The sequence below is a fragment of the Panicum virgatum genome, chromosome 3N (genome assembly GCF_016808335.1).
Source record: "Panicum virgatum strain AP13 chromosome 3N, P.virgatum_v5, whole genome shotgun sequence".
Lineage (NCBI taxonomy): Eukaryota > Viridiplantae > Streptophyta > Magnoliopsida > Poales > Poaceae > Panicum > Panicum virgatum.
In genome coordinates this window covers 68,027,985-68,053,312 of record NC_053147.1, presented here as the reverse complement: position 1 = coordinate 68,053,312, position 25,328 = coordinate 68,027,985, and the positions used below count along the sequence as shown (strand labels likewise).

At 44.5% G+C, this 25,328-nt stretch overlaps 2 protein-coding genes across 2 annotated transcripts; one reads left to right on the top strand and one right to left on the bottom strand.

Annotated features, from left to right (window-relative positions):
- Positions 1–4,957: 4,957 nt before the first annotated feature.
- LOC120666992 lies at positions 4,958–9,630 on the top strand. Its single transcript, XM_039947000.1, has 4 exons — positions 4,958–5,774; positions 7,099–7,248; positions 7,367–8,032; positions 8,139–9,630. The coding sequence occupies exons 1-4, from the start codon at positions 5,349–5,351 to the stop codon at positions 9,237–9,239; spliced, it is 2,343 nt and encodes a 780-aa protein (XP_039802934.1). The 5' UTR covers positions 4,958–5,348; the 3' UTR covers positions 9,240–9,630.
- Positions 9,631–13,124: 3,494 nt separating this feature from the next.
- LOC120668063 lies at positions 13,125–24,022 on the bottom strand. Its single transcript, XM_039948015.1, has 3 exons — positions 23,831–24,022; positions 23,447–23,731; positions 13,125–13,358 (listed from the first exon to the last, which is right to left on the bottom strand). The coding sequence occupies exons 1-3, from the start codon at positions 24,020–24,022 to the stop codon at positions 13,125–13,127; spliced, it is 711 nt and encodes a 236-aa protein (XP_039803949.1).
- Positions 24,023–25,328: the final 1,306 nt, after the last annotated feature.

The window sequence follows — 25,328 nt, the reverse complement described above, 5'->3', positions numbered from 1 at the left end:
AAAAAACTAGTACAAACTTTTAAACTAAATAGAGGCGGTGGATATAGTTGGCCATACGGACCACTCGGCCCGGCACGGCCCGGCCCCGACTCGGCCCGACACGATTAGGTCTCGGCCCAGGCATGGCCATACAGACCACCCGGCCTGGCACGATCCGGTTGGCCCAAATATTTATCCGTGCCGGGCCAGGCCAGCCCACGTGGCGAGGTCTCGACCCAGGCATGGCCCGAAAGCCTATTATCTGTGTCGGGCCGGCCCGATATCCTATACGGGCTTCGCGGGCCAACCCATGTAGCTATTTAACTCTTTATTTAATGCAGAATTATCTCAAAATTTCAAATTTGACAAAAAAAATTTATTGAAATCTTAACACATTCTCAAATGCAAACACTTTTATTCACACATACACATATACACATTCAAATATACATATACACAAAGTTAATCGAACTCATGGGCCTTAGCAGGTCTTTCGTGCTCGGGCCGGCCCACGTGCCTCTATCGGGCCGACAGTTAATCGTGCTAGGCCGGGCCGGCCCACATGCCGAGAGAGCGGCCCAGGCACGGCACAACACCCGTGTCGGATCGGCCCGGGCCTATTTAATCTCGTGCCGGGCAAAAAAACCGGCCCACAGGCCTCGGGCCGGATGGGCAATTATAGCGGTGGATACTCTTAGATGCACCTGTTTGCACCTCTGGATGATGACTGCCGATGATCCGGACGAGCGCAACATGACACGGCACAACACCATGACCCGCAGATGCAGTAGTCACAAGGAAATTGCAAAGTAGAAGAGGGCCGGATATGCCGTAAGATCTGATGATATCTATCCATGGCCAAACTAAAAGCAAGCTATTTTACGTTGTCTCTCATCTGACATTACGTACACACCACCGCCTTTTGCTAGCTACTACGTACCAAGCTAAGCCGTGCAATCTATCTACTAGCTATCTAGGAGAGATATAAATCCATTATCTTAAAAAAAATATCCTGGTTCCTTTTTATTTGTCTCGTTGCGGGCGAAATGTTGGATCATGATCACGGCCGGTCTGGCAGTCGTCGGCCGTCCCGGATGAGCATGCGTGTCGCCTCCGCAAGGCAGCGCCGGCCGGCATCCATGCCGCGACGAGCAGCCGCCGTCACCTGTGATTAACAAAAGAGCGGAGAGAAAAAGGAGATTAAATTTTCTTTAGGTAATGAGGAGATTGAACTATCATAGGTAGAAGTCTTTTTCAGATACATATGCGTTGAGGTAAAAATTGGGATCTAGTGTATACTTACCGTGTACTCCCTCTGTTCCAAATTATTAATTATTTTACTTTTTCTATATTTATTGGTTTTATTATTAGCACCTAGCTAGACATAATATATACTCCCTCCATACTCGAAAAGAATGTCGTTTTGGACAGCGACACGGTCTCCAAAGCTTAATTTTGACTTCTTATTTTTACAAAAAAAATTATCGCAAAGTGGTATATTTATATTTTCGTGAAAGTATTTTTTAAGACAAATCTATTTATATGATTTTTGTATTTTGAAACTCAACAATTAAAAAATTATTAATGATTTATATTCCTAATATTTGACCCAATTTTTGTCCAAAACAACATTCTTTTCGAGTATGGAGGGAGTATGTAGATACATAGTAAAAATTATGAATATAGAAAAGTCAAACAACTAATAATTTAGAATGGAAGAAGTACTTGCCATGTATGCTCTCACTCTGATTCTGTCGTCAAGCTGATGCGATAATCCAAGTCTTTGGTTTTTTTAAAGAAAAAATGGATGGGGGCTTATCTTTGTTTTTAGAAAAAAGAAAAAGAAAAAGCTCTAGCTATGAATGAATGTAGTTCTGTTTGCAGAGCTGTGACAGCATCAACGACGTGGGAAGCACAATTAGGTGCATCGCCAAATGGGTCATCAGCGTCCATTAGTTTTCCTTAAGACATAAGGTAGGAGCTAGCCATTGTGCTGCTATCTTGTTCTCCTCCATTTGGCAACACCCATCACTAGTTTTTCGTTCTTTATTTAAAATTTATTGTTGATCTAACATCACATATAGACACATGTCTTACTTAGCATGCAGAAACTGAAATCGAGCATGAACAAGAAATCGCCAAAAAGGAGAAACGGAAAGGAAGAAAACGATGCCTGCACGAAAAGTCAGACACTGCTAGCTCATGTGACGAAACTACACGTCATCATCACATCCTATTTGCATCCAAAGTCCAAAGTCCAAATGTTGCACACAGTCCCATAAGCAATACCACATCCTTGGGCTATTGTTGCTTGGCATCCACAGTGTGAGGTCGTGAAGGTGGTGTGTACACTAGGGGTAGTGCGCGCTGACTTTTGGGGCACGCAGCGTCACGCCTGCGGCGGTTGACATCGCTGCACGAGGGAAAATGATTGGGATACACGACGCGGGGGCTTCGAGCTGATTTTTTTTTTCCAACGCCACCAGAGTAAGGATTGTGGCCTTTGTGGGTGGGTGCTGCACGTGGCTGTAGCGTCGCTTTCTGTGGGGTTTATGGGTTTTCTGACCACGAAAAATGAAAGTAAACAGTAGCGGCTAGCTGATCTTTTTTTTTGTCCGTGATGAGGTCGAAGTATGGATTTGCCATTTTTTTTTGACAAGGTCGATGGTGCAGAAACATGGCACTGCATGCTTATCAAAGATAATTGAATATCCTAAATGCTACCCGGAGAGGTTTCTCCATTTAAACATATCTCGAGAGCCCTTTTACTACTTCTTAAGCACCTACTAGAAAGTAACTTCTAGACATGAGAAAGTAACAAATCGATTTGCTACTTCCTTATTATCTTTTTCTCCAACTCCGGCGAGCTCTATTCAGGTTAGGATTTAGGGTTGGGGTGGGGATCGTGGCTGCCGGATCTAAATGATGCTTGGGGAAGCCACCGGACCGACGGTGATTGCGGGTTGGCCGATGGCTAGGGCGCGGCCGAGCGGGTGTGGAGGATGGCGATTGGGCGGTGTCGGCGGTGAGGGTGGGAATGGGTGAACGGAGGTCGAAGGGAAGGGCAGGGGAGGGGAGTGGAGTGTGAGAGGAGCCGAGTTGTCCTTGCCGGCGCTTGCGAGGGGGAGGTCAGCGGCGGGGCCGGGGCGCGGGGGTGCATGCGAGCGGACAGAGGCCGGATGGAGAAGAGGGATGGGAGGAGGGTGATGCTCGCCGACTTCAGGTTCGGCGGCAAGGGCGGAGGCAGACTTGGAGGTGGAGGAAGAAGCACGGGGATAATATAGAGGGAGGATAGGTGGATAATAATATGGAGGAGGGTTCTGGATGAAGCCTACCGGGAGAGTCCTCTCGGGCTAGCTGCGTCTTTGTATATATATTATCTCTACTAACTTACAGATAGTAAGATAATAATAGTATGATGATGCATCAAGCCATACACGATTTTGGGTACTCACGACGTTTATTTATTTGCAATGCACGGTACTGCACCGCTGGAATTGGTTGCAGTACGTCTCGCACATTCAGGAAATTCCCTGGCTCCGAATTGCTTGCACTTGCAGCGCTGCACGCAGGCATATTCTCTCCTTCCATCTGTTCTAGCTTGGCGGGCTGCTAGGCTTATTCTAGCCCAACGGATGAGAAATTCGAAATTCTTCTTTCTCATCTTGGCAGGGCTGGCATCACATGGCTGCCATCCTGGCTTCAGCATCTCTCATCGCGTCCATGGACCATTGGACAAGCCCGTGCATGTACAGAGAAAATTTATCATACACTAGACCTCACACAATTTTCTTCCCTCCATTTTCTCTTTTACACAGACTACTCTAGACATCTACACCTACTAATTCACTGGAAATTTACATAATAGTTTAATTAATTAATGTTAACCAAAAGGAGGCAAACTTTTCATCACCTTTTAATTTGCCCCCTTTTTTGTTTTGCCCCCTTTTAATTTACATAATAGTTTAATTAATGTTAACCAAATGCAATCCATGCTCTCTCATGGCCCCTAGAGCGCGTAATCATTCTTTGCTGGGTCAACCGGTGTGTACACCCAAAGCTTGTGCTAGCTAGCTGCTGTATGGAGTATAGTTTACTAATAATACCTTGGGCTTGCCAAGATCACTGTCAGGAGACACGCTTTGCTTTGAATAATGCCTGGTCTTTTGGCTCTTGTGCGGACAAACTTTGTACAGCCATGATTGAGAAACCGAGCTAGCCACAGTAGTTGCACATACTAATATAATTTTTAGTCCAGTGACCACCCTGCCTATTGTCTTGTTCCAAGGCCCTCTTCTTGTTCCTTGATGCATGCAGTGGTTATGTGCCCCAGGCCAAGTAGCAGGGGTTTAGTTGTCTGAGCAAATCCTAGATTTATGTGCATTGGAGGAGCTCTAACAATTATTACAGACTAATTCCTATTCTATATGGTCCAAAGTTTCATTATTTGCTCATGCAAAAAAAAAAAAACATCTTTCAATCAGTTAAGTTTTCTTCCTTTCTCTGCCAGTAAAAACACATAAAACACTGATTCAGCTTCGTTGCTAACAGACTTTATTTTATTATAGATAATCTTGCCTTTTGCCCTCCATTGTGAACAGGTCATAACCCACCCAACCCCAACAAGTGAACAAAACCAACGAAAGCGTCATGCACGCACGCATGGAAGCATCCTCGGTCAATGATCCAACGGCTCAGCTTTCACGGAGCACAAGAAGCATCGGATAAAAGGTTATCCGAAAAATTAGCCCCGATTAACAGACCTAACTAACTAACTTAGAATTATCCGGAAACTAAAATCCACAAAAATTAATTAAATCAAACGAAAAAAAGTAAAAGCGAAATTAAAACGACAGCACGGAGAGGCCGGCCGGTGGGCCCTCCTCCGCGATATCCCCAACCCCAGAAAATTACAAAAAATTAAATAATTAACCTTTTCTTCCTCCCCCTATTTATTTCCTCGCTCCTCCTCACTCTCCCTCCTCGCCTCGGCGCGTGCGTGCATCTCTCCTCGTATATTCCCGTCCCAATCTCCAACCCCCTTCCTCCTCAATTCCCGTCCCGACCCGCCCCGACAAAAATCCGCGCCCCCCTAATCCCGATTCCGCCGCCAAAATCCGGCCTTGCGCCATCCTCCTCCCCCGATTCGAGGGTCACCCCGGCCGATTCGGGCGAGGAGATCGAGTCTTCGCCTGGCGTTCTTGGAGCCGAGCTGGGATTCTTGGTTGCAATTGGGTGGGGAGCACGATCTTTCTGTGTTGGAGGTTGTCGGGTAAGTGTGGTTGCCGCCGGGAGGTTTCCTGCCGGAAGGCTCCCCCTCGTTTTTCTTTGACCGGAGGAGGCACCGGGTTCTTTGACCGCCGCCGGTGATGGTGGCGAGGATGATGCGGTGGCCGCGGCCGCCGCCGGCGCGGAATTTCCGCGTCCGGCTGGTGGTGCGGCGGGCGGAGGGGCTGCCGCCGCCGCAGCCCGCGCCCCTCTCGCCCGAGGGGTCCCCCGAGGCGGAGGCGAAGGTGTTCGTGGAGGTGAGCTGGAAGGGCCCCAAGATGTCGCCGCTGGGCTCGCTGCGGCGCGCCCAGCGGCCGCCCAGGAACCAGACGCGGAAGGAGGCGCTGCCGGCAGCCGGAGCCGCGCCCGCCCCGGCCGGCGTCGAGGATGGCGCCTCCGCCCCTGCGCCGACGATGGTGGCGGTGGCGTGGGAGGAGGAGTTCGAGAGGGACGCGGCGCTCACGGCGACGTCGCACCGTGAGGCCACCGCGTTCCACCCGTGGGACGTCTCCTTCTCCGTCGTCAGCGTGAGCATCTCCCCCTTCTCTCGGCTTCATCTTGCCTGTGCATCTGAGCTAGATTAAATCAGTTTATGGTTGCATATGCTCTTCTTTTCATTATTATCATTGGATTGATGGATTTGATGTTTGAGTTGATTGCAACACTGGATTAATTTTGCCATCGGTGTTACAGTAATTCTTGTTTGGATTTTTTAAGCATTTCATCTTGGTCATATTGATGGCGAAAGTTTTGACTTTTCCTTGGAATGGGTCAGGCCTCATTGGTTATTTGTTGGTACCATTAAAATTTGTGAGTTATTAAAAATTCATTTGGGTCTTGTCTTCACAGGGGGAACGATCCCAAGGCATCAAAATTATGCTTTAACAGAACAAGACATCTACTTGGTCGAATTAATTCTCTTTACATAGATATATACGTTCTATAAAGCCCATAATTTTAGGAGCCCTAGCAAAATTATGCCTGTATCCATCTACATACATATTGAAAGTCATTGCTGCTTTTAGCTCCGTTGTGTTTCATTTTATGTTTTTAGGATGAATAGCCCGGCCTGCTTCTATTTCCTTGTGTCGAGATCACGGGATGGTTTTATTTTTTCCGTTTCCCATTTTTTAGTTTTATATTTGGGTAACTTAATTAGAAAAGTGAAATACTTTTGTTCGGTAAATTATATTGGTTTTGATATTAGACTTATTTGAGTATATAATAGTCTAGCTGTCAAACACTGAAACCAGCAAATAATTCTGTCGTTGATTAGTAGCTAGTCTGGCCTGGTATAGACCAGTTCAATGTGCGGTGTCATCTGTTTAGAAGTAGAGATGGGAAATGAGGAAGCACGCATAATTTATTCTCCTGTTACCCCGTAAACTCAGGAGGATTTGGCTTTTATGAGTTGTTTCAGTTTATTATCCTTGTCTTGCATTGTTGCCTTGTCCAACATTTGTATAGTTATTACAAGGATATCGTTTTGTCGTTTTGTTTTGACATGTTCACACTCAGTGTAACTGCCATTTTCCTGTCCCATTCGTCTTGGGTAATTTGGCATGGGTGATCCACCGTTATATCAGTTTTTGCTTTAAGTCCACCGTGTGATACTTAGTGGAGATTGTCACCCAATATCATGCAAACGAATTGGGGAAGTTAAAACTGAAGTCACTATTACCTTTTGTATGTTTCGTGAAAGGTATTTAAATTTTTTATGGGAAAGACAACCAATTTTACTGTCTTTAAACAAGCAGAGCTGGGGAAGAATGTATCTATGACTTGGTATGCTTGTATTAACTCGCGCAGTTTGTTTTGGACCTCCTTGATATTTTCTCCCTGTTGCCACAGGAATCAAATAAAATGTCAAAGAGCAAACTTGTTATGGGAACTGCTTCACTAAACCTTGCAGATTACGCATCTGCTGCTGAAGAGGAAATTGAGATAATTCTACCATTGTCGGCGCCCAGTGGTGCAACTGACCTGGCCCCATCGCTCCATGTATGCCTCTTGTCAAATATATGACTCCATGTATTGAAACACCAAAATTTATTTTGTTTTCTGATTCTCATCAGATAGTAAAACATTGTGTAACATTTGGTGTTATTTTTCTTTCCAGCTAACTTTGAGCCTGGTGGAACTAAGAATTTCTCCACAATCACCTGGTGCTTCACAGGGTTCTATTGTTGTTGCCCCATTGTCACCTTCCTCTGGTGACTCTGTTCCTTCTGGAAAAGATGAGGCTTCTGTCATTAAAGTGGGGCTGAGAAATCTTAAAATCCTAAGAGATCTAGTGTCGACACGGAGGTTCAGAAAGACTAACCAAGACTGTGATGGCAGTGAGAAGTACTATGTTCATAGTGATGGTGCGGAATTTTCTTGTGATACTGACTCTATCGATGATGATCTGGATGATAAAGAGCTGGATGATGACTTGGGGGGTTCAACTGTCAGGAAGACATTCAGCTATGGCTCACTGCAGACTATGAATGTTGGTGCCCTACTTTATGCACCTAGGATTGATGGAGATGATGGATGGATACATTACAGTCACCGAAATTCTGATGTCAGCTATCATGTTGAGCAAGTGCCATCCTCCACTGCCGAGGAGCAGGCTTCCATCCCTGGACGGCGAAAGAGGAGCATACTTCCTGTTCGATGGAAGAAGACAAAATTGCCAAAGGCTAAAGGGGAGCCCTTGTTGAAGCCATATGGAGAGGAGGGCGGTGATGATATTGACTATGATCGTCGGCTGTTGACCCCTTCTGATGGATCTGTTTCAGAGGTACATGCTTTATTGATACCTCAAGAATTTTGAATTTTTGTTCCCTTTTTTTCCTACTTGTGTTACTGTTGGATGTTTATCGACAGCATATCATCTTCATTTGCAGGGATCAAATGGCTCCACTAATAGTATGGTGTCAGTATTTGGTGATGATGATTTTGTTGTGGGGAACTGGGAGTTGAAGGAAGTATTTAGCCGTGATGGCCACTTGAAGCTTTCTACCCAGGTCTTCTTCGCATCAATAGACCAGAGAAGCGAACGAGCTGCGGGGGAGAGTGCCTGCACAGCACTTGTGGCTGTTATTGCGGACTGGTTCCAAGCAAACCAGGACCTAATGCCCATCAGGTCACAATTCGACAACCTCATCCGAGATGGCTCTCTAGAATGGAGGAAGCTTTGCGAGAATGAGACCTACAGGGAGCGCTTTCCAGACAAACACTTTGATCTTGAAACAGTTCTGCATGCAAAGATCCGCCCACTAACAGTTGCTCCTAGCAAGTCATTCATTGGGTTCTTCCATCCTGAAGGTACTGAGGACGTAAGTGGATTCGACTTCCTTGATGGTGCTATGTCATTTGATAACATCTGGGATGAGATAAGCCGAGCGGCCGAGTGCTCCACTGGAAAATCTACCCTATACATTGTTAGTTGGAATGACCACTTTTTTGTCCTAAAGGTTGATGCCGATGCTTATTACATCATTGATACACTTGGTGAGAGACTGTCTGAAGGTTGTAACCAGGCATACATCTTGAAGTTTGATGACAACACCACGATTCATAAAGTACCTGCTGAAAAGGAGGCGAATCCTGATTCCAGTGGACGCCTCAAGGATTCCTCAGAGAGCTCCTCCTCAGCTGAGCAAGACAGCGAAACTGACAGTGAAGAGTGTGAGCTTGTGTTGAAGGGTAAGGATGCATGCAAGGAGTACATCAAAAGTTTCTTGGCTGCCATCCCAATCCGTGAGCTGCAGGCTGACATCAAGAAGGGTCTCATGGCATCAACTCCGCTGCACCACCGCCTCCAGATCGAGTTCCATTATACGGAATCATGCCCTGCCGAAACAACCATGCCTTCTCCGTTCCCCACTTTTGAGTTTTGTTGGCCTGAACCACCGTCACCAACACCAACACCTGCCATGGAAGTCATGGTAACCCATCCACCGCCCATGGAGGTTGCAGTAACCCATGCTGTCGCTGTTGTATAGCCGGCCATGGTTGCTGCTGAGACCTAGGGAGTTGGCTGCTTAGCTTAACATATAGAGCCTTGCTTTTAAGAGCGAATTGTGAAGTGGATCAGATCGAAGATTTGGCTTCGTTTCTAGTTTGCTCCATTTGCTTTCTCTAATTAAGATGAACTGACTAGTATAGCTTAACTATCTTTTGGCATGCACGCATGTGTGTGTGTTTGTTCACTTCTTCCAGGCTTTTGGGAGCATTCATTTTGTAAAGAAAGAAAGGGTGTTTGCTCCTGCACATCTTTACCTGTGAAGTGAGTTTGCTGGACTTGTAATCCTACAACATTACCATTATGTTAATTATCTCCTGTTCTGCTCCAAACATGTGTACTCTGGTCATGTTGTATAGAGCATTTTGCAAGTCTGACAGTTTTTCTGATTCCTTGGATTCTGAAGAAAGTAGTGAAATGCGTGCTTGCATGAAGTGGGGCCTGAAATACACTGTAGTTTTTTTGGGGACAAAATACACTGTAGTTGAACAGGGACAAGATCATTGAGTGCGTCCGCACAAATGGACTAATAGTCTCTGAACCAAACAGTATCGTTGGATAAGGAATGGTTAGATGTCTCTTATCAGTGAAAAGATTTATGCCAAAGCTGACCTCTCACTGTCAAGCCCTACTTTTCCGGCGCCGATCCACCACAAGCAAAGGTAAAGCTCACGCAATTAAGAAGGCGAGAAAAAACTGTCAAACAATTAAATGAAATATGGAAAGCAAATGTTTTTATTGAATGCGACAGGCGACCTGCTGCCACTGCAGATAGATGAACTCATCGTCCATCCTAAGGTGTATGAATTGTGGTGCAATCTGTAATGTGTGTGTGTGCGCGCGCGCGCTGTCATGGCAGGTCAAAAGATGCATTTGGATCTTGCCTAATCGCCAATCAGAGTCATACGGATGATGAATGGGCTCGACATGGAATTTAGTGTTTCATATTTTCACTTTTTTTAGAAGAACTAAAATTTTTTATGTTTGTGATGTTGCTTATGGCAAGTGTGAGTTGGAACCCCCTTCTCTTTTCTTCGGTCAACGATGACTTGTGTACATTCACCATATGGCCCACAGATGAGGTGTTCAAACAAGATGAGATGATAGTGCAAAAAGGAAAGAAAGTGACGCTGAATTTCTAAACCTTTTATTGTGTTCTGGTTTTAAAGCGTGACGTGTATATAAAAAAAAGAAATTCAGGAAACGCTAGTACTCAGATAATACCTTGCACGACTTTGACTCACTTGATTCCTACCCATTCAGTAGAATCACACCAGGCTCATGTGTTCTTTTCACTGTCATTCCAGGGGGAGAGATTCAGACCAACACCAACCAAAGATACACCAATTCAACATCACTAAAAATATTCATTCATTCTTCTACAATTAAAATTTCAAAGCTTGTGTGATGAGAAAACATATTTTTTTTAAAATGATGAACAGGGCTCCATCTTTCATGATCTTTAGTCTTGATTGTCACGTGCCAGTAGAATCACTGAATCGTTCCAGGTTATTGTACTCCTTTGACCCTGATCTGTGTGCAGGCTTGCTGAAAGGTTCGGAGATCAGAGCTTCACCAACTAAGACCCTAACCAATGAACCAAAGCTGCACCGAATGCACGGCACTAAATTAAATAAAGCGTTGGAGTCGTAGTACTTGCCACGGCCATTGCAATGAACGAGCGCCCTTTTTGCTGACCAATGCAATGCGTTTGGTCTCGGGGGAAGCCTCAGACACCAAAGTGGATTCAGCTCGGTTCAGTACCTGCTGCAGCGAAGCCTTTTCCTTTGATGAAATCTGCCGTGGATCTCTGAGATCTTGGCAAGATCATGCGAAGACTAGGACAGCATCTGAAGGCAGATTTTCTTCAGAGGCTGTGTTGTACAGCACAGACACACCGAAAGTACATTCAGAAAACATGTAGGTACGCACATATGAATACCGAACGCGACGGCCGCACTATACATGGTCTGAATGCCTGATGGTCGGCTTTGCTGCGTCCATTTGCAGAAGCTGAAATTGAAAAGGAGAGATGGCGTCCTGGTACAAAAGGTTCAAGAGCTGCTGCTAGGTGCAAGCTTTCCTGGGAGAGTGGGAGTGGGACAGACAGCCAGCCTCCACACACACTCTGAAACTCCGTAGCTCGTCCGGAGACAACAGATAGAAACCTGACTGAGACAGCTCGGCCGTAGCTGGCCCGTTGGTCTCAGCTTGGCTTTCTTGCCGTTTTCAGAGCCACTTTTCCTGCTTCAGTGCTTCGATGTGTTGTTGTGGCACTCGCTGCTGAATTTCCATCCCAGCGACCAATCATTCAGACAAAGCACCGTAGGCATGCACCGCGTGCGTGTTCAGTGTTCACCGTAGATTTTTCGAAGTTGAGGCAAGTTTGAATCTGAACTTGCGTCCCGAGTTCGTAGGCTCAGCTCCGCTCTGGGCGTGTTTGATATCAGGGCTGTGCAAGGCCTGGCCAGCGAGCCAGCCCAGGCCAGCCACGGCCCGGCCTGCGGTGCACAAGTGCACTTGTTTGATTTGTATGTAGCATTTGGGCCAGGTTATTACTTTTCTGTGTTTGATTCACAGCCAGTAGCCTGGCCCAACCCCAACTACCATCAACTACCAAAACGAGATGGTGTTTGATTCCAGCCAATCCAGCATGGCCCATGGATTCACAACTCAACATATTTCAACAGCAACATATGAAAATAGCAAAGTTCATATGATCAGGTCTGAAATAATGGCCTCAGGTAATTACCCAACATCATCGGCAATTTCAAAATAACAACATTGAGTTGGAGTTAGAGTTGACCAACACCAGTTTTCATCATCACACATTTATCATCAACCGAACATAATTAACAGAAGGAGCACCAGTAGACAGAAGCAGCCAACACAGAAAAGTAGTAAGGACATTAGATGATGTGATATGAGATTATGAGAAAGGTAGTAAGGACAGTAATGATTTGCCTCAGATTCAATTTGTCTTTTCATTTAGTCTATTAACTTGGAGCATAAGGGATCTAAAAAGGTAGGCAATCTGTACAGTCATGAAGGCCATGAGAGCGTGACCAACATCCAGCCCAGCAATCAAACACGCCCCAAGTATTCATAAGCCCAGATCCTGACAAGTTACTTAGGCATGGATGTTATTCACGGTTCGATGACAGTCATGAAAAATAGCTTCATCATATGCCCAGTACCTCATAAGTTAAAGACCATAAATGTAAACCTTTCCTCACCATGGCATTGGTATCATCATAGGCATTAAACAGGAGAAACACACAAATCAGAGGGAGAAACAAGGCCTCAGCTGCTGGCATAATCTATAAATCATCATGGGTGCAAAAAATAATCAGGTGGTATGAGATTCAGAAAAAAGTCACATCAAATGCTTTTGGAATGCAACAAAGACTGGCAGGAGTATGAACTCAGCTTGGTTACAGCCACCACTAGGCTCAGTTTCATTCCAAGAGACAAGAAGAAGCAAAGCCACATTATTGATATGGAAAACAAGCAAATGCACCTCAAATTAGTGTACAATGCATCATAGGCCAAATACAAAGCAACATATTATGAAGTAATGAAACAGGAATGGATCGTAATAGCATACAACTTCATATCAGTGCAACAGCAAGCCAACAGAGGCTGCATTTGAATACAACAAGTTGAAATATAAGTACACTATCCTTAGTTAGCCACCCTCCTGCTAATTAAACCCAAAAGAACAGGTGCTGGTCAGCCATCTACCTTGCACAGTTTCTAGCCAAAATGGAACCCAAAAGAGAAGAGAGTGGGGGAGGGAGGTGGAGGAACTATACTTCTCAACAGTCAACCCCCTCTAAGTGTTGTCTGCACAACATGGACAGAACTACAAATAGTAGTTCTTGGCCAGGTAGGTCCTCAGCCATATGGCCCTATGGGGGGTGGACATGTTGACAAAACCAGTTGCAACAGCCTTTTTCTTAAGGAGATGGGTGTAGGCAACAATCAAGGCCTCAGTGGAGAAGTCAGACATCTCCATCTCCATGATAGCAAGGTAGAGGTCTGGATCGACATGTGCAGCACCTATTTTCAGCATAGCATTGGCAACATTTGTAACACTCTAGGTGTCTGCACAGTAGTTGTGTATATATTATATGCATCATGTGCTTGAATTTCTTGAAATAGGATCTTTTTGTAAATATAAAGGTTATATGTGTAATTATGATTTTATGCAAGGTCCTTTCTATAGTTATATTTGAATAGGTTGTGGAGTTATAATTTTTGTGGAGGGTGTTTTTACAAAATTCAGTGCATTTATTACATGGCAGCAAATTTTGCTTCTAAGTCTAAGTTTAAAGTGAAATCACCTTGAAAGAGACAAAATTCCTTGGAATTCAAAATCCCTCCTATGTTTTCAAAAATAGCTCTTGAATATTTGATCAAATAAATTTTTGCACAACATCAAAGTTGTAGAGCTTGAAAAGTTGAACAACTTTCATGTTGGGCACTTTTTCATTTGAGCTTTAGTTTAAAAGTTATTGCTTGTTTACATTTAGGTCCCTGGAATTTTTGGAATTTGCAAATTGGCCCTTTTTCCCCTTCCTCCTGCCTACTCTGCTTCTCACCGCCGACCGACAGCGCCACGCCGCCCGCCGCCTCCCCGGCCAACTCCAACTTCGCCTCTGCTTCGCGCTGGCGCCCACGCGTCACCCCGGAGCCGCTCCACCGCCCTTGCCATCGCGCTGTGCCTCCCCCTACCGTGCCACGCGCCCCCGCCGAGCGCAGAGCCGCCCGCACGGCCACCACCGCGATGCCGCCATGGAGAGCCCGCTGCAGAGCTCGCCGTCCTTCCCTATCGCGCGCACGGGCACTACAATAGCCCCAGAAATCGAATCCCCTCACTCTTTTGCTCTCTCCTCGCCCCCACGCCCCAGAACAGCGCCGCCGCCCCGCTCGAACTCCGACGAGCTCACCTCCGCCGTGGAGCCGCCACCACAGACCCGCTCCACCCCAATAGCCCCCACCATTAGCCGCGCCTCGTCCTAGCGCAGCTTCCCAGCCGCTTCTCGTAGCCCAAAACCCACCGGAGTTACCCCGCCGCCGTGTTCCGAGCCCGCAAGCCGCCGCTCGCCGTCGACATCCGCTTTCCCGACCACCCCAGCTTCGATTCCAAGCACCAGGAGAACCGCCTCGACCTGCTTGTCCTTTTCCCCAACCCTACCCTCGCCGCCAGCGCTCGCTGTCGCCGGTAAAGGCCGGTCAACACCCGTGCCCTCTCTCTGACCGAGGCCAAGGACCGCGTGCTTGAATTTGAAAAAGCCCAGGGGGCTGTCTGCGATGTCAGTGACTCAGGGGAATAGTGCTATAGGGGCTTGTTTGTAATAGTTTGCTGTGATTTTTGAAATTCAATATCAATTCGTGGAAAATTCGTAAAATAGCAAATCTGGATGTTTTGGAATCCTCTTGAAGAGCTCTATATAGTAGAACCATAGTATGTTAGGCTTTAGTTGCAAGTTTTTGCTGAAAAATTTGATTTGTGTTGCTAGTGCATAATTATTAGTTGATTTCATCTTTTTCTTATCTACTGTTTTAAGCCATGTCTTGCAGTGAAAATTTTATGGTAGTTTGTTCTTATAACACTAGTATTTCTATAAAAATTTCATGATCATTTATCTGGTGTAGCTATTTATTTGGTTTACTCCTTGTTTAGTAGACTTTAATTATGGTAAATAGTTTCTGTTCGTAATAAATCATGAAAATATTTCTGAATGTTCTTCTTGAGTATCTTAGTTTGTCCAGGAAGGTTGAGCCTCAGTTCATGGCTAGAACAGGAGCTAAAAATGAATCTTACTAATCTGATTTCTGTTTTGTTTATTTTCTCAGAATTAATTCTCTATAGATAAAATCCTGAAAAATTCACAGTTGCTAGTTCATTTTGTGTGAACCTCCTGTTAAATTTTGAGCTTCTACTTTGCTCTAGTTTGACCTGTATAATTCAAGCTTGTTCTAGGTGTTGTCTAAATGAATGAATTGTTGTGATTAAATGGCTAAATGTCTTGGCATGATTTTTACAGGGTAGCTTAATCTGTTCATTTTATGTTTAGGTTAATTTTTGCTAAATTTATTCTGTTTGTGCTTTGAGTTGTTTATTTATTAGCAAACCATGACTAGTTGTTATAGGAAATCACCCCACTTGTTTATGAAGTTAGTAAACTTCATTTGTGCTGTTTATCATGATGTCTTGTGTAGTTAGATTTGTTATTTAACTACTCTATAAACATTTGCCCATGTGTGTTTATAATATTATTCTTGCATTACATATAGATACGACTGCCTTATCGGACGGGACGTACGAGCTGATCCCGGAGTCTGACGGAGGTGATCTCGAAGCTCAAGTAAACACTGCGGAACTAACTGAAGCCCCGGACCAAAGTTTGGAAGAGCCTAGGGCTGAAATAGTTAGCAACTACCGAGAAGGCAAGCCCCGGACATAACCTATACTTCAAATTATTATCATTTACTGATATTATTTACTTGTGCATTTACAGTTCTTAGGATTTGAATTGAAACCCTAGATGCATGATCTTAGGAACCTATGTACTGAACACTAGACCTGAGTTCGAATAATTGCTAAGCTTATAGGACCGGTAAAAGTCGAGTGATTGCCTGTCACTCGCGAGCTCTATAGGAATTGCTTGTTTACTTTCTGTTATCAATATAAGGACGACGGACGGGGTCGTGTTCGATATCATGACCTTTGGTGAGACCCCGTCTGTATTGATGAACTTGCTAAGGTCGCGGTGTGTGGTAGTGCTGGTTAAGTTTTTGAAAGTACTAGCCACATGCCGTAAATATGGTACGCGGCAAGCCTAGTAGCCGATTGGACCGGGGAGTGGATATACCTGACACTCTCTCTTATATTTTGACTACATAGAATCTTGAAAGCTACATAGAATGGTTAATTAACTAGAATCTTGAAAGCTAAAACTTGAAAGTAAGGACATACTCTTTATTGCTTTTCAGCAAAAGGAAAACCAGAGCCTCACAGAACCTTGCATAGTCTAGCTAAAGTGGGCTACTTATACCCGTTGATGGTTAAGTCTTGCTGAGTATTAGAATACTCAGCCTTGCTGTTGAAACCCCTTTTTCAGGTATGAGTTTTGAGGATCAAATCGCTAGTTTGGCCTATCCCTGCTCTTTGTCTCCTGGCTGGTCCGTAGAGTGGGATACGTCTGCGACCGGCAATGACCTTGACGAGTGATACCTTGCTTGGGCTAGCTTGGTATGCTTTTGCGACGTGTTGTAGCCGTCGTGTTTTATCTTCCGCTGTTTAAACTCTGAATTTAAGTTATGGCTTGTATAACTGTTTTACTTAAGTTGGTTTTTGTAATAATAGTTTGAAACGGTTTGTAATCATTATTGTACCTGTGTTGTAAACTTGTGGTTGTAATATCTCTGTACTCGCCTTCGTGCGGGGTATGCTTGTTTGATCCGAGAACCGGTGGTTGTATCGGGACGTTACCCGACAGACCAAGAATTGTTCCGTTTGAAGTGCGTTTGAGCCGGTGTTGCCTTTCTGGTGATGGCCTGCGCACTTGAGCCGGGATAATTCAGGTGGTTCTGCCACAGCTGGTATCAGAGCTGCAAGCATACACCGGAGATGTTGGAACCTTAAAAACTGGTTTTCTTATAAAATTGGAAGAACAAAGTATTTCGGAGAACTACGTTGGAATCGTTAAGGGTTGTGCATAGAACGTAGTCCTAGGGAATTTACGGGAATTACTAGGTGGCTATTTATGTATGGTTTATGTTATCTGACTTCCAGCACTTACATTTTGTTAAACCATACTCACAAGCAACTCTTAATTCCTGTAACGATGCACCTACGTTGAGGTAAGAAGATAAGGATCCTCAGTCAGCTGAGGGAGTCTGACCTTCCCGTCGGTGATGCGAGCCGAACGCTGCCCTCAAGCAGTGGCTTACTTGAGGTGCTCCCAATATACCAACTATTAGTTGACTATATTGGAAGTAAAATATACTCAGTCAGCTGAGGGAGTCTGACCTTCCCGTCGGCGATGCGAACTGAACGCTGCGCTCAAGCAGTGATCTACTTGAGCTGCTGCCAATATACCGACCTCGGTCGACTACATTGGGAGTAAAGGAACTTATGAATACGCCACTAAGTGGTGTATGTTAACGTTGGCCATACGGCGGAAATTGTATGGCTGCCGCTTTTATAGTGAGCGGTAATGTTTGAGGACGCTTTCATGAGTGCTGGCATGAAAGGTTCATTGGATATATATATGTTCTGCCAATCTTCTGTAGGTACACTAACCACAATTCGATAAGTTAAGAACGGTTAGAATGTATCGACTAGCTATATAGGGAGAGCCGTATTTATGTATGCCACCGTGCTAACTACATAAGCCCAACGATAGTTGGCAATTGTTTATCTTGTGAGGACGGTCAGGACGTGCATGCATATTTGGTTGATGCTTGATTTGGTTCCTAGTATTTGAAGTTGTTACATAAGATTTTTAAGGAATTTCTAGTATGAATCCTCATAGATAAGTGTTAGTGTGCTTAAACCATAAGTGGGATAAATTTTGACTTTAGAAGCATGCTTGTTAAAATGCTTAGACTTTCTTAGATGAAAAAGATGGTTTTAAGTCATGCCTTCATCCTAAGCCCCATCTTGATGTCTAGTGATCTTTTCATTCCTTAGAATCTCAAATGATGAACCAGTACCACTTGGACTACCAGTTTGGAAGATCATGATCCTTCCTACTTGCCAAATCTCTTCATTGTGCATTTCTAGGCTGTTTGATGAATACCAAAGATATTGCAAATTTTGTGACATGGATGCTCATCAAATTTTAGCCTATTGAATCTGTGAGACTATATTTTTAGTCCAATCACTACTATGATCGCTGTTGATTAGCAGCGTAGCACAAGAACCCTGTCTATTCGATCGCCTAAGATCTATCTAGAAATCTGCCTTTCTATTGTATCTGGGAAAAACAAAATTAATTGGCCTAGTTTGTGACCTGATCTATGGTTGATCATGTGGAAAGTTTTATTCGAAAATGTGTTCTCTGGCTGCTACTAAATTTTTCCCTAGTTAATGAAAGAATTACGCATTGCAGATGGTGCAAGGGGCACACAATGCTCCTGCAGGGTTGGGAAGTGCTTGTGTTAGCGGACAGCCACTACTATCCAACCTGGCTGAACTCGTGGCTGCCCAGACCAAACTACTCCAGCAACTTGCTCAGAGACAGCAAGAGATTTATCAACTCCTACAGCAGCAACACCAGCTAGGGGATGGATATAATGTCCCCCAACCTCTGGTTGCGGAATATCAAGAGCTAAATGAAGAAATAAAGGAGACAAGGGATGTTTACTTAGACTCCCTAACGCCACCATCGCGACCTTCGATGGAACTTAAGGCTCGCCAAGCAAAGCGTCGGATTCTCAAGCATGACCCAAGCGACATAGACTTGACTGGGTGGGAAATTACCTGCACGGATTTCATCCCACTTGGTGGTTCAGGCAAAATAAAATGTTGCTTCAATTGTGGGAATCCTAACCACTTCGCTCGACACTGCTCCCAGCCTAGACGACCAAAACGGGGTCAAGATTCTATGCAGAACAACAAAAATAAGGGCAAGAGACATGCTAGTTTACAAGGAAGGGTTGGAGGCACCCCACCTGCCGATCTTCTTGAAGGTGCACCGGATATGACGGGTATATTCTCAATTCTCAAACCGTCTAGCCCATACTTTGCATATCAAAGGGAAATCCCATTACCCTCCTTGCTCGGATAACTCTCCTTGAAAACTAAAAAGAGTGGCAATCAAGAATACTAGAATAACACGCAGGATCATTACTAGCATGGTTGTTGCATGGCCATTATTTAAACATGTGCATCATGGGGCTCAATTACAATTAACATCATATGCATCTGGGAAGGGTTTTGCGTTTATCACCTAACCCTCCGTCTTTCTTTCTAGCCATGCACATTATTTAGGTTGCTATATTTTTACCTTGTCGTGGTGTCTGTCACTGACCAATGGTGCCGCGACGGGACCTAGGGCCTCGTGTGTGCTGCAGCCATACGTTTGTGCCACTAGAAGCGCGCTGGTATCTTGGTATGTGTAAGCAATACCCCGACAATCCATTTTTCGCAACCTGAATATTGTGTTAACTTGGGGTTTTGATTCGGCCAACAAAAACCGTGAGTTTTTGGTATATCCTTCTGGGTCACTAACCAGCATTGCAATCATACATCTTGAGGATGCATCATTCTCATGGTCATCAAGCATATGCATCTCGCATCATAATGTTTAATTTAATCAACAGTTTGAGCAAGAATGTCCTTGAGCAAAAACTCACCTTGATATCTTTTCTATCTAGATTCACCACCAGGTTGAGACCTTGATTCTCCTAGAACTTAGGTCCTCTCTTCTTTACAAAAATCCTACTATATGTTAGTACTAGAATAATCCACCGGTCTTTTCCCAGCCGACTTTGATGGTGATTGTGATCTCATGTTTTATCCACAGACTCTAGCTGCAAAGAATGAAGTCCTGGAGCCTTTAGTGTAGAAAAACAATTGATTAGTTCACACAATCGCACAGTAATTCCTCTCGCCCATAAATTCATACCTTGTTTCGTGAACTTTCTCTAAGTTCTCAATCCTTATCTACAAAAGATCATATCATCAACATCATTATTCTCTAGTGTGACTTTGTCCTGCTGGCTTGATGATTGGTCTGCTTCTTCTTCCCTCGAGAGTCTATCTTTTAGAATCTCGGGGTGAGATTCCTTTTAGGGGGAAAGGCTGTAACACCCTAGGTGTCTGCACAATAGTTGTGTATATATTATATGCATCATGTGCTTGAATTGCTTGAAATAGGATCTTTTTGTAAATATAAAGGTTATATGTGTAATTATGATTTTATGCAAGGTCCTTTCTATAGTTATATTTGAATAGGTTGTGGAGTTATAGTTTTTGTGGAGGGTGTTTTTGCAAAATTTAGTGCATTTATTACATGGCAGCAAATTTTGCTTTTAAGTCTAAGTTTAAAGTGAAATCACCTTGAAAGAGACAAAATTCCTTGGAATTCAAAATCCCTCCTATGTTTTCAAAAATAGCTCTTGAATATTTGATCAAATAAATTTTTGCACAACATCAGAGTTGTAGAGCTTGAAAAGTTGAACAACTTTCATGTTGGGCACTTTTTCATTTGAGCTTTAGTTTAAAAGTTATTGCTTGTTTACATTCAGGTCCTTGGAATTTTTGGAATTTGCAAATTGACCCTTTTTCCCCTTCCTCCTGCCTGCTCTGCTTCTCACCGCCGACCAACAGCGCCACGCCGCCCGCCGCCTCCTCGGCCAACTCCAACTTCGCCTCTGCTTCGCGCTGGCGCCCACGCGTCGCCCCGGAGCCGCTCCACCGCCCTTGCCATCGCGCTGTGCCTCCCCCTACCGTGCCACGCGCCCCCGCCGAGCGCAGAGCCGCCCGCGCGGCCACCACCGCGATGCCGCCGTGGAGAGCCCGCTGCAGAGCTCGCCGTCCTTCCCTATCGCGCGCACGGGCACTACAAAATCCCCAGAAACCGAATCCCCTCACTCTTTTGCTCTCTCCTCGCCCCCACGCCCCAGAACAGCGCCGCCGCCCCGTTCGAACTCCGACGAGCTCACCTCCGCCGCGGAGCCGCCACCACAGACCCGCTCCACCCCAATAGCCCCCACCATTAGCCGCGCCTCGTCCTAGCGCAGCTTCCCAGCCGCTTCTCGTAGCCCAAAACCCACCGGAGTTACCCCGCCGCCGTGCTCCGAGCCCGCAAGCCGCCGCTCGCCGTCGACATCCGCTTTCCCGACCACCCCAGCTTCGATTCCAAGCACCAGGAGAACCGCCTCGACCTGCTCGTCCTTTTCCCCAACCCTACCCTCGCCGCCGGCGCTCGCCGTCGCCAGTAAAGGCCGGTCAACACCCATGCCCTCTCTCTGACCGAGGCCAAGGACCGCGTGCTTGAATTTGAAAAAGCCCAGGGGGCTGTCTGCGATGTCAGTGACTCAGGGGAATAGTGCTATAGGGGCTTGTTTGTAATAGTTTGCTGTGATTTTTGAAATTCAATATCAATTCGTGGAAAATTCGTAAAATAGCAAATATGGATGTTTTGGAATCCTCTTGAAGAGCTCTATGCAGTAGAACCATAATATGTTGGGCTTTAGTTGCAAGTTTTTGCTGGAAAATTTGATTTGTGTTGCTAGTGCATAATTATTAGTTGATTTTATCTTTTTCTTATCTACTGTTTGAAGCCATGTCTTGCAGTGAAACTTTTATGGTAGTTTGTTCTTATAACACTAGTATTTCTATAAAAATTTCATGATCATTATCTGGTGTAGCTATTTATTTGGTTTACTTCTTGTTTAGTAGACTTTAATTATGGTAAATAGTTTCTGTTCGTAATAAATCATGAAATTATTTCTGAATGTTCTTCTTGAGTATCTTAGCTTGTCCAGGAAGTTTGAGCCTCAGTTCATGGCTAGAACAGGAGCTAAAAATGGATCTTACTAATCTGATTTCTGTCTTGTTTATTTTCTCAGAATTAAATCTTTATATATAAAATCCTGAAAAATTCACAGTTGCTAGCTCATTTCTGTGTGAACCTCCTGTTAAATTTTGAGCTTCCATTTTGTTATAGTTTGACCTGTATAATTCAAGCTTTTTCTAGGTGTTGTCTAAATGAATAAATTGTTGTGATTAAATGGATAAATGTCTTGGCATGATTTTTACAGGGTAGCTTAATCTGTTCATTTCATATTTAGGTTAATTTTTGCTAAATTTATTTCTGTTTGTGCTTTGAGTTGTTTATTTATTAGCAAACCATGACTAGTTGTTATAGGAAATCACCCCACTTGTTTATGAAGTTAGTAAACTTCATTTGTGCTGTTGATCATGATGCCTTGTGTAGTTAAATTTGTTATTTAACTACTCTATAAATGATTGCCCATGTGTGTTTATAATGTTGTTCTTGTATTACATATAGATACGACTGCCTTATCGGACGGGACGTACGAGCTGATCCCGGAGTCTGACGGAGGTGATCTCGAAGCTAAAACGGAAATCACCCTAGATGCATGATCTTAGGAACCTATGTACTGAACACTAGACCTGAGTTCGAATAATTGCTAAGCTTATAGGACCGGTAAAAGTCGAGTGATTGCCTGTCACTCGCGAGCTCTATAGGAATTGCTTGTTTACTTTCTGTTATCAATATAAGGACGACGGACGGGGTCGTGTTTGATATCATGACCTTTGGTGAGACCCCGTCTGTATTGATGAACTTGCTAAGGTCGCGGTGTGTGGTAGTGCTGGTTAAGTTTTTGAAAGTACTAGCCACATGCCGTAAATATGGTACGCGGCAAGCCTAGTAGCCGATTGGACCGGGGAGTGGATATACCTGACACTCTCTCTTATATTTTGACTACATAGAATCTTGAAAGCTACATAGAATGGTTAATTAACTAGAATCTTGAAAGCTAAAACTTGAAAGTAAGGACATACTCTTTATTGCTTTTCAGCAAAAGGAAAACCAGAGCCTCACAGAACCTTGCATAGTCTAGCTAAAGTGGGCTACTTATACCCGTTGACGGTTAAGTCTTGCTGAGTATTAGAATACTCAGCCTTGCTGTTGAAACCCCTTTTTCAGGTATGAGTTTTGAGGATCAAATCGCTAGTTTGGCCTATCCCTGCTCTTTGTCTCCTGGCTGGTCCGTAGAGTGGGATACGTCTGCGACCGGCAATGACCTTGACGAGTGATACCTTGCTTGGGCTAGCTTGGTATGCTTTTGCGACGTGTTGTAGCCGTCGTGTTTTATCTTCCGTTGTTTAAACTCTGAATTTAAGTTATGGCTTGTATAACTGATTACTTAAGTTGGTTTTTGTAATAATAGTTTGAAACAGTTTGTAATCATTATTGTACCTGTGTTGTAAACTTGTGGTTGTAATATCTCTGTACTCGCCTTCGTGCGGGGTATGCTTGTTTGATCCGAGAACCGGTGGTTGTATCGGGACGTTACCCGACAGACCAAGAATTGTTCCGTTTGAAGTGTGTTTGAGCCGGTGTTGCCTTTCTGGTGATGGCCTGCGCACTTGAGCCGGGATAATTCAGGTGGTTCTGCCACAACATTGTTGATAGCATCTGTCATGTTGGTCATCATAAGCATCTCTTCCTCACTAAAGTTGGCCCTCTTCCTCTTAGCCCCTACAATGTTGTCATTGCTGCCCTCCCCAAACTCAGAAGTACCACAAGAGAAGTCCTGCCCCTCAAGCTTAGCAGCCACACAGTCTGCATTGTTCACCCCCAATGGTTCATTGGACCCTAAGGCAAACCTACCAGTTGCCAAAGTGCTACCAAAGAGGGCCTCCATCTCTTTGTAGAACCTGATGGGGGTGTTGAGGTATTCAACATCCTTAGGGTGGTCCTGTAGTGAGTCCACAAAGTGAAGAAGATACAAGACAGTTAAGAAGAGAGGCCAGAGTTAAGAAGAGAATTGTACAGGCTGTCATACATTACTTAGTACCTTGCAATGACCAAGGTAGTGGTCCTGCTCAAGCATTATGGCATGGACATCATCATCAAATGTTGCCCCACTAAGGTCCTTCAACTTGGCTACCTTAGCCCATTTTTGTAAAAGGTACAGAAGCAATGAAGCACAAATAACCACTGTAAAAGGTACAGAAGCAATGAAGCAGAAATAACCAAATTGCAACATGGTCTCAGACATAGCATTGTAAGACTACATCAACAATCCACCACACATTAGTTCCATATCCAGGGTCTACCAAATTATTTTACACATCCATGACATACAAGTAAATCAAGTCCTAGATGTCCCCCTAGCAGCCCACATAGCATTGCAAATCTCATCCCTAAGAGTCACCATGGTAGGTGAGTCTAGAGGCACCTCTCCCTCATCATCCTCAGGCAGGTCACCATGAAAACCTTCCTCTACTGGTACAATCTCATCTAGGCCAAACCCAATGATCCAATTGTGCAGAATGCAGCAAGCCAGTACAAGCTTAACTTGACTCTTATACTTGTGGAAAGATTTGTTGTCAATAATTCTGAACCGATCCTTAAGTGCACCAAAGGCCCTCTCAACTGATACCCTGAGAGAGGAGTGCCTAAGATTGAATAGCTCTTTTGCAGTGGTGGGGTGGTTTCTATTCCCAAACTCACTCAAGTGGTATCTGACCCCCCCTAAATGGAGGCAAGAAGCCAGGATTAGTGCATCATGGGCTGAGCCCTCCCAGCCAGCAAGAACATATGTAAACTTTAGGTCAAAGCTCACTGCAGCCATCACATTCTGTGTTGGATGCTTGTGTCTACCCCTGAAAGCTTGTTGCATGTGTCTAGGCACCCTTGCCAACACATGTGTGTCATCAATGGCACCAATGCAATTCTACAAAAAATTGGCGAAGTGCATTTAAGCAACAAGTGTACCAAGTGTCGCCAACCTAATGAGATGTGCATCTAATGAACAATTACCTTCAAAAAAGGAAACCATCTGTGGCTCCCCAAAATCTTTGGATGTGTGACAGTGGAAGGAGGCTTTATCATGTCAGCCCTTAACTCACCAATTGCATACAACACTTGGTGAAAGACTCTACTCACCGTCTCAATGGACCTCCTAAAAGATTGGTGCACTACCCTAAATCTCTGGTTGTGACCAACCACATGCAAAAACATTGCCACCTGCTCTTCCACAGGACACCCTACTGTCTCAGGTACAAGGCCTCTATTTCTGAGTAGGTTACATAAAGAAAAAAAGGGACTCTTCTCATGCGCAGCATTGCAACGCATTCAACATCGTTGTAATTGTACATCAATTGCAGTGTGCTCTGCCTATGCCTCTCAGCATGAGTCCTAGGGCCATAAGGGATTGCCTCTTCTCCACTAATCCTTCTAAGCCTATTTACTACAAAGGTCACCATCACAACAACCATCCCAGCTGCTTGCCTAGCCATTAAAGCATGTTGTGCATTTGCATCCATCTACATTCATTCACAAATGTATAA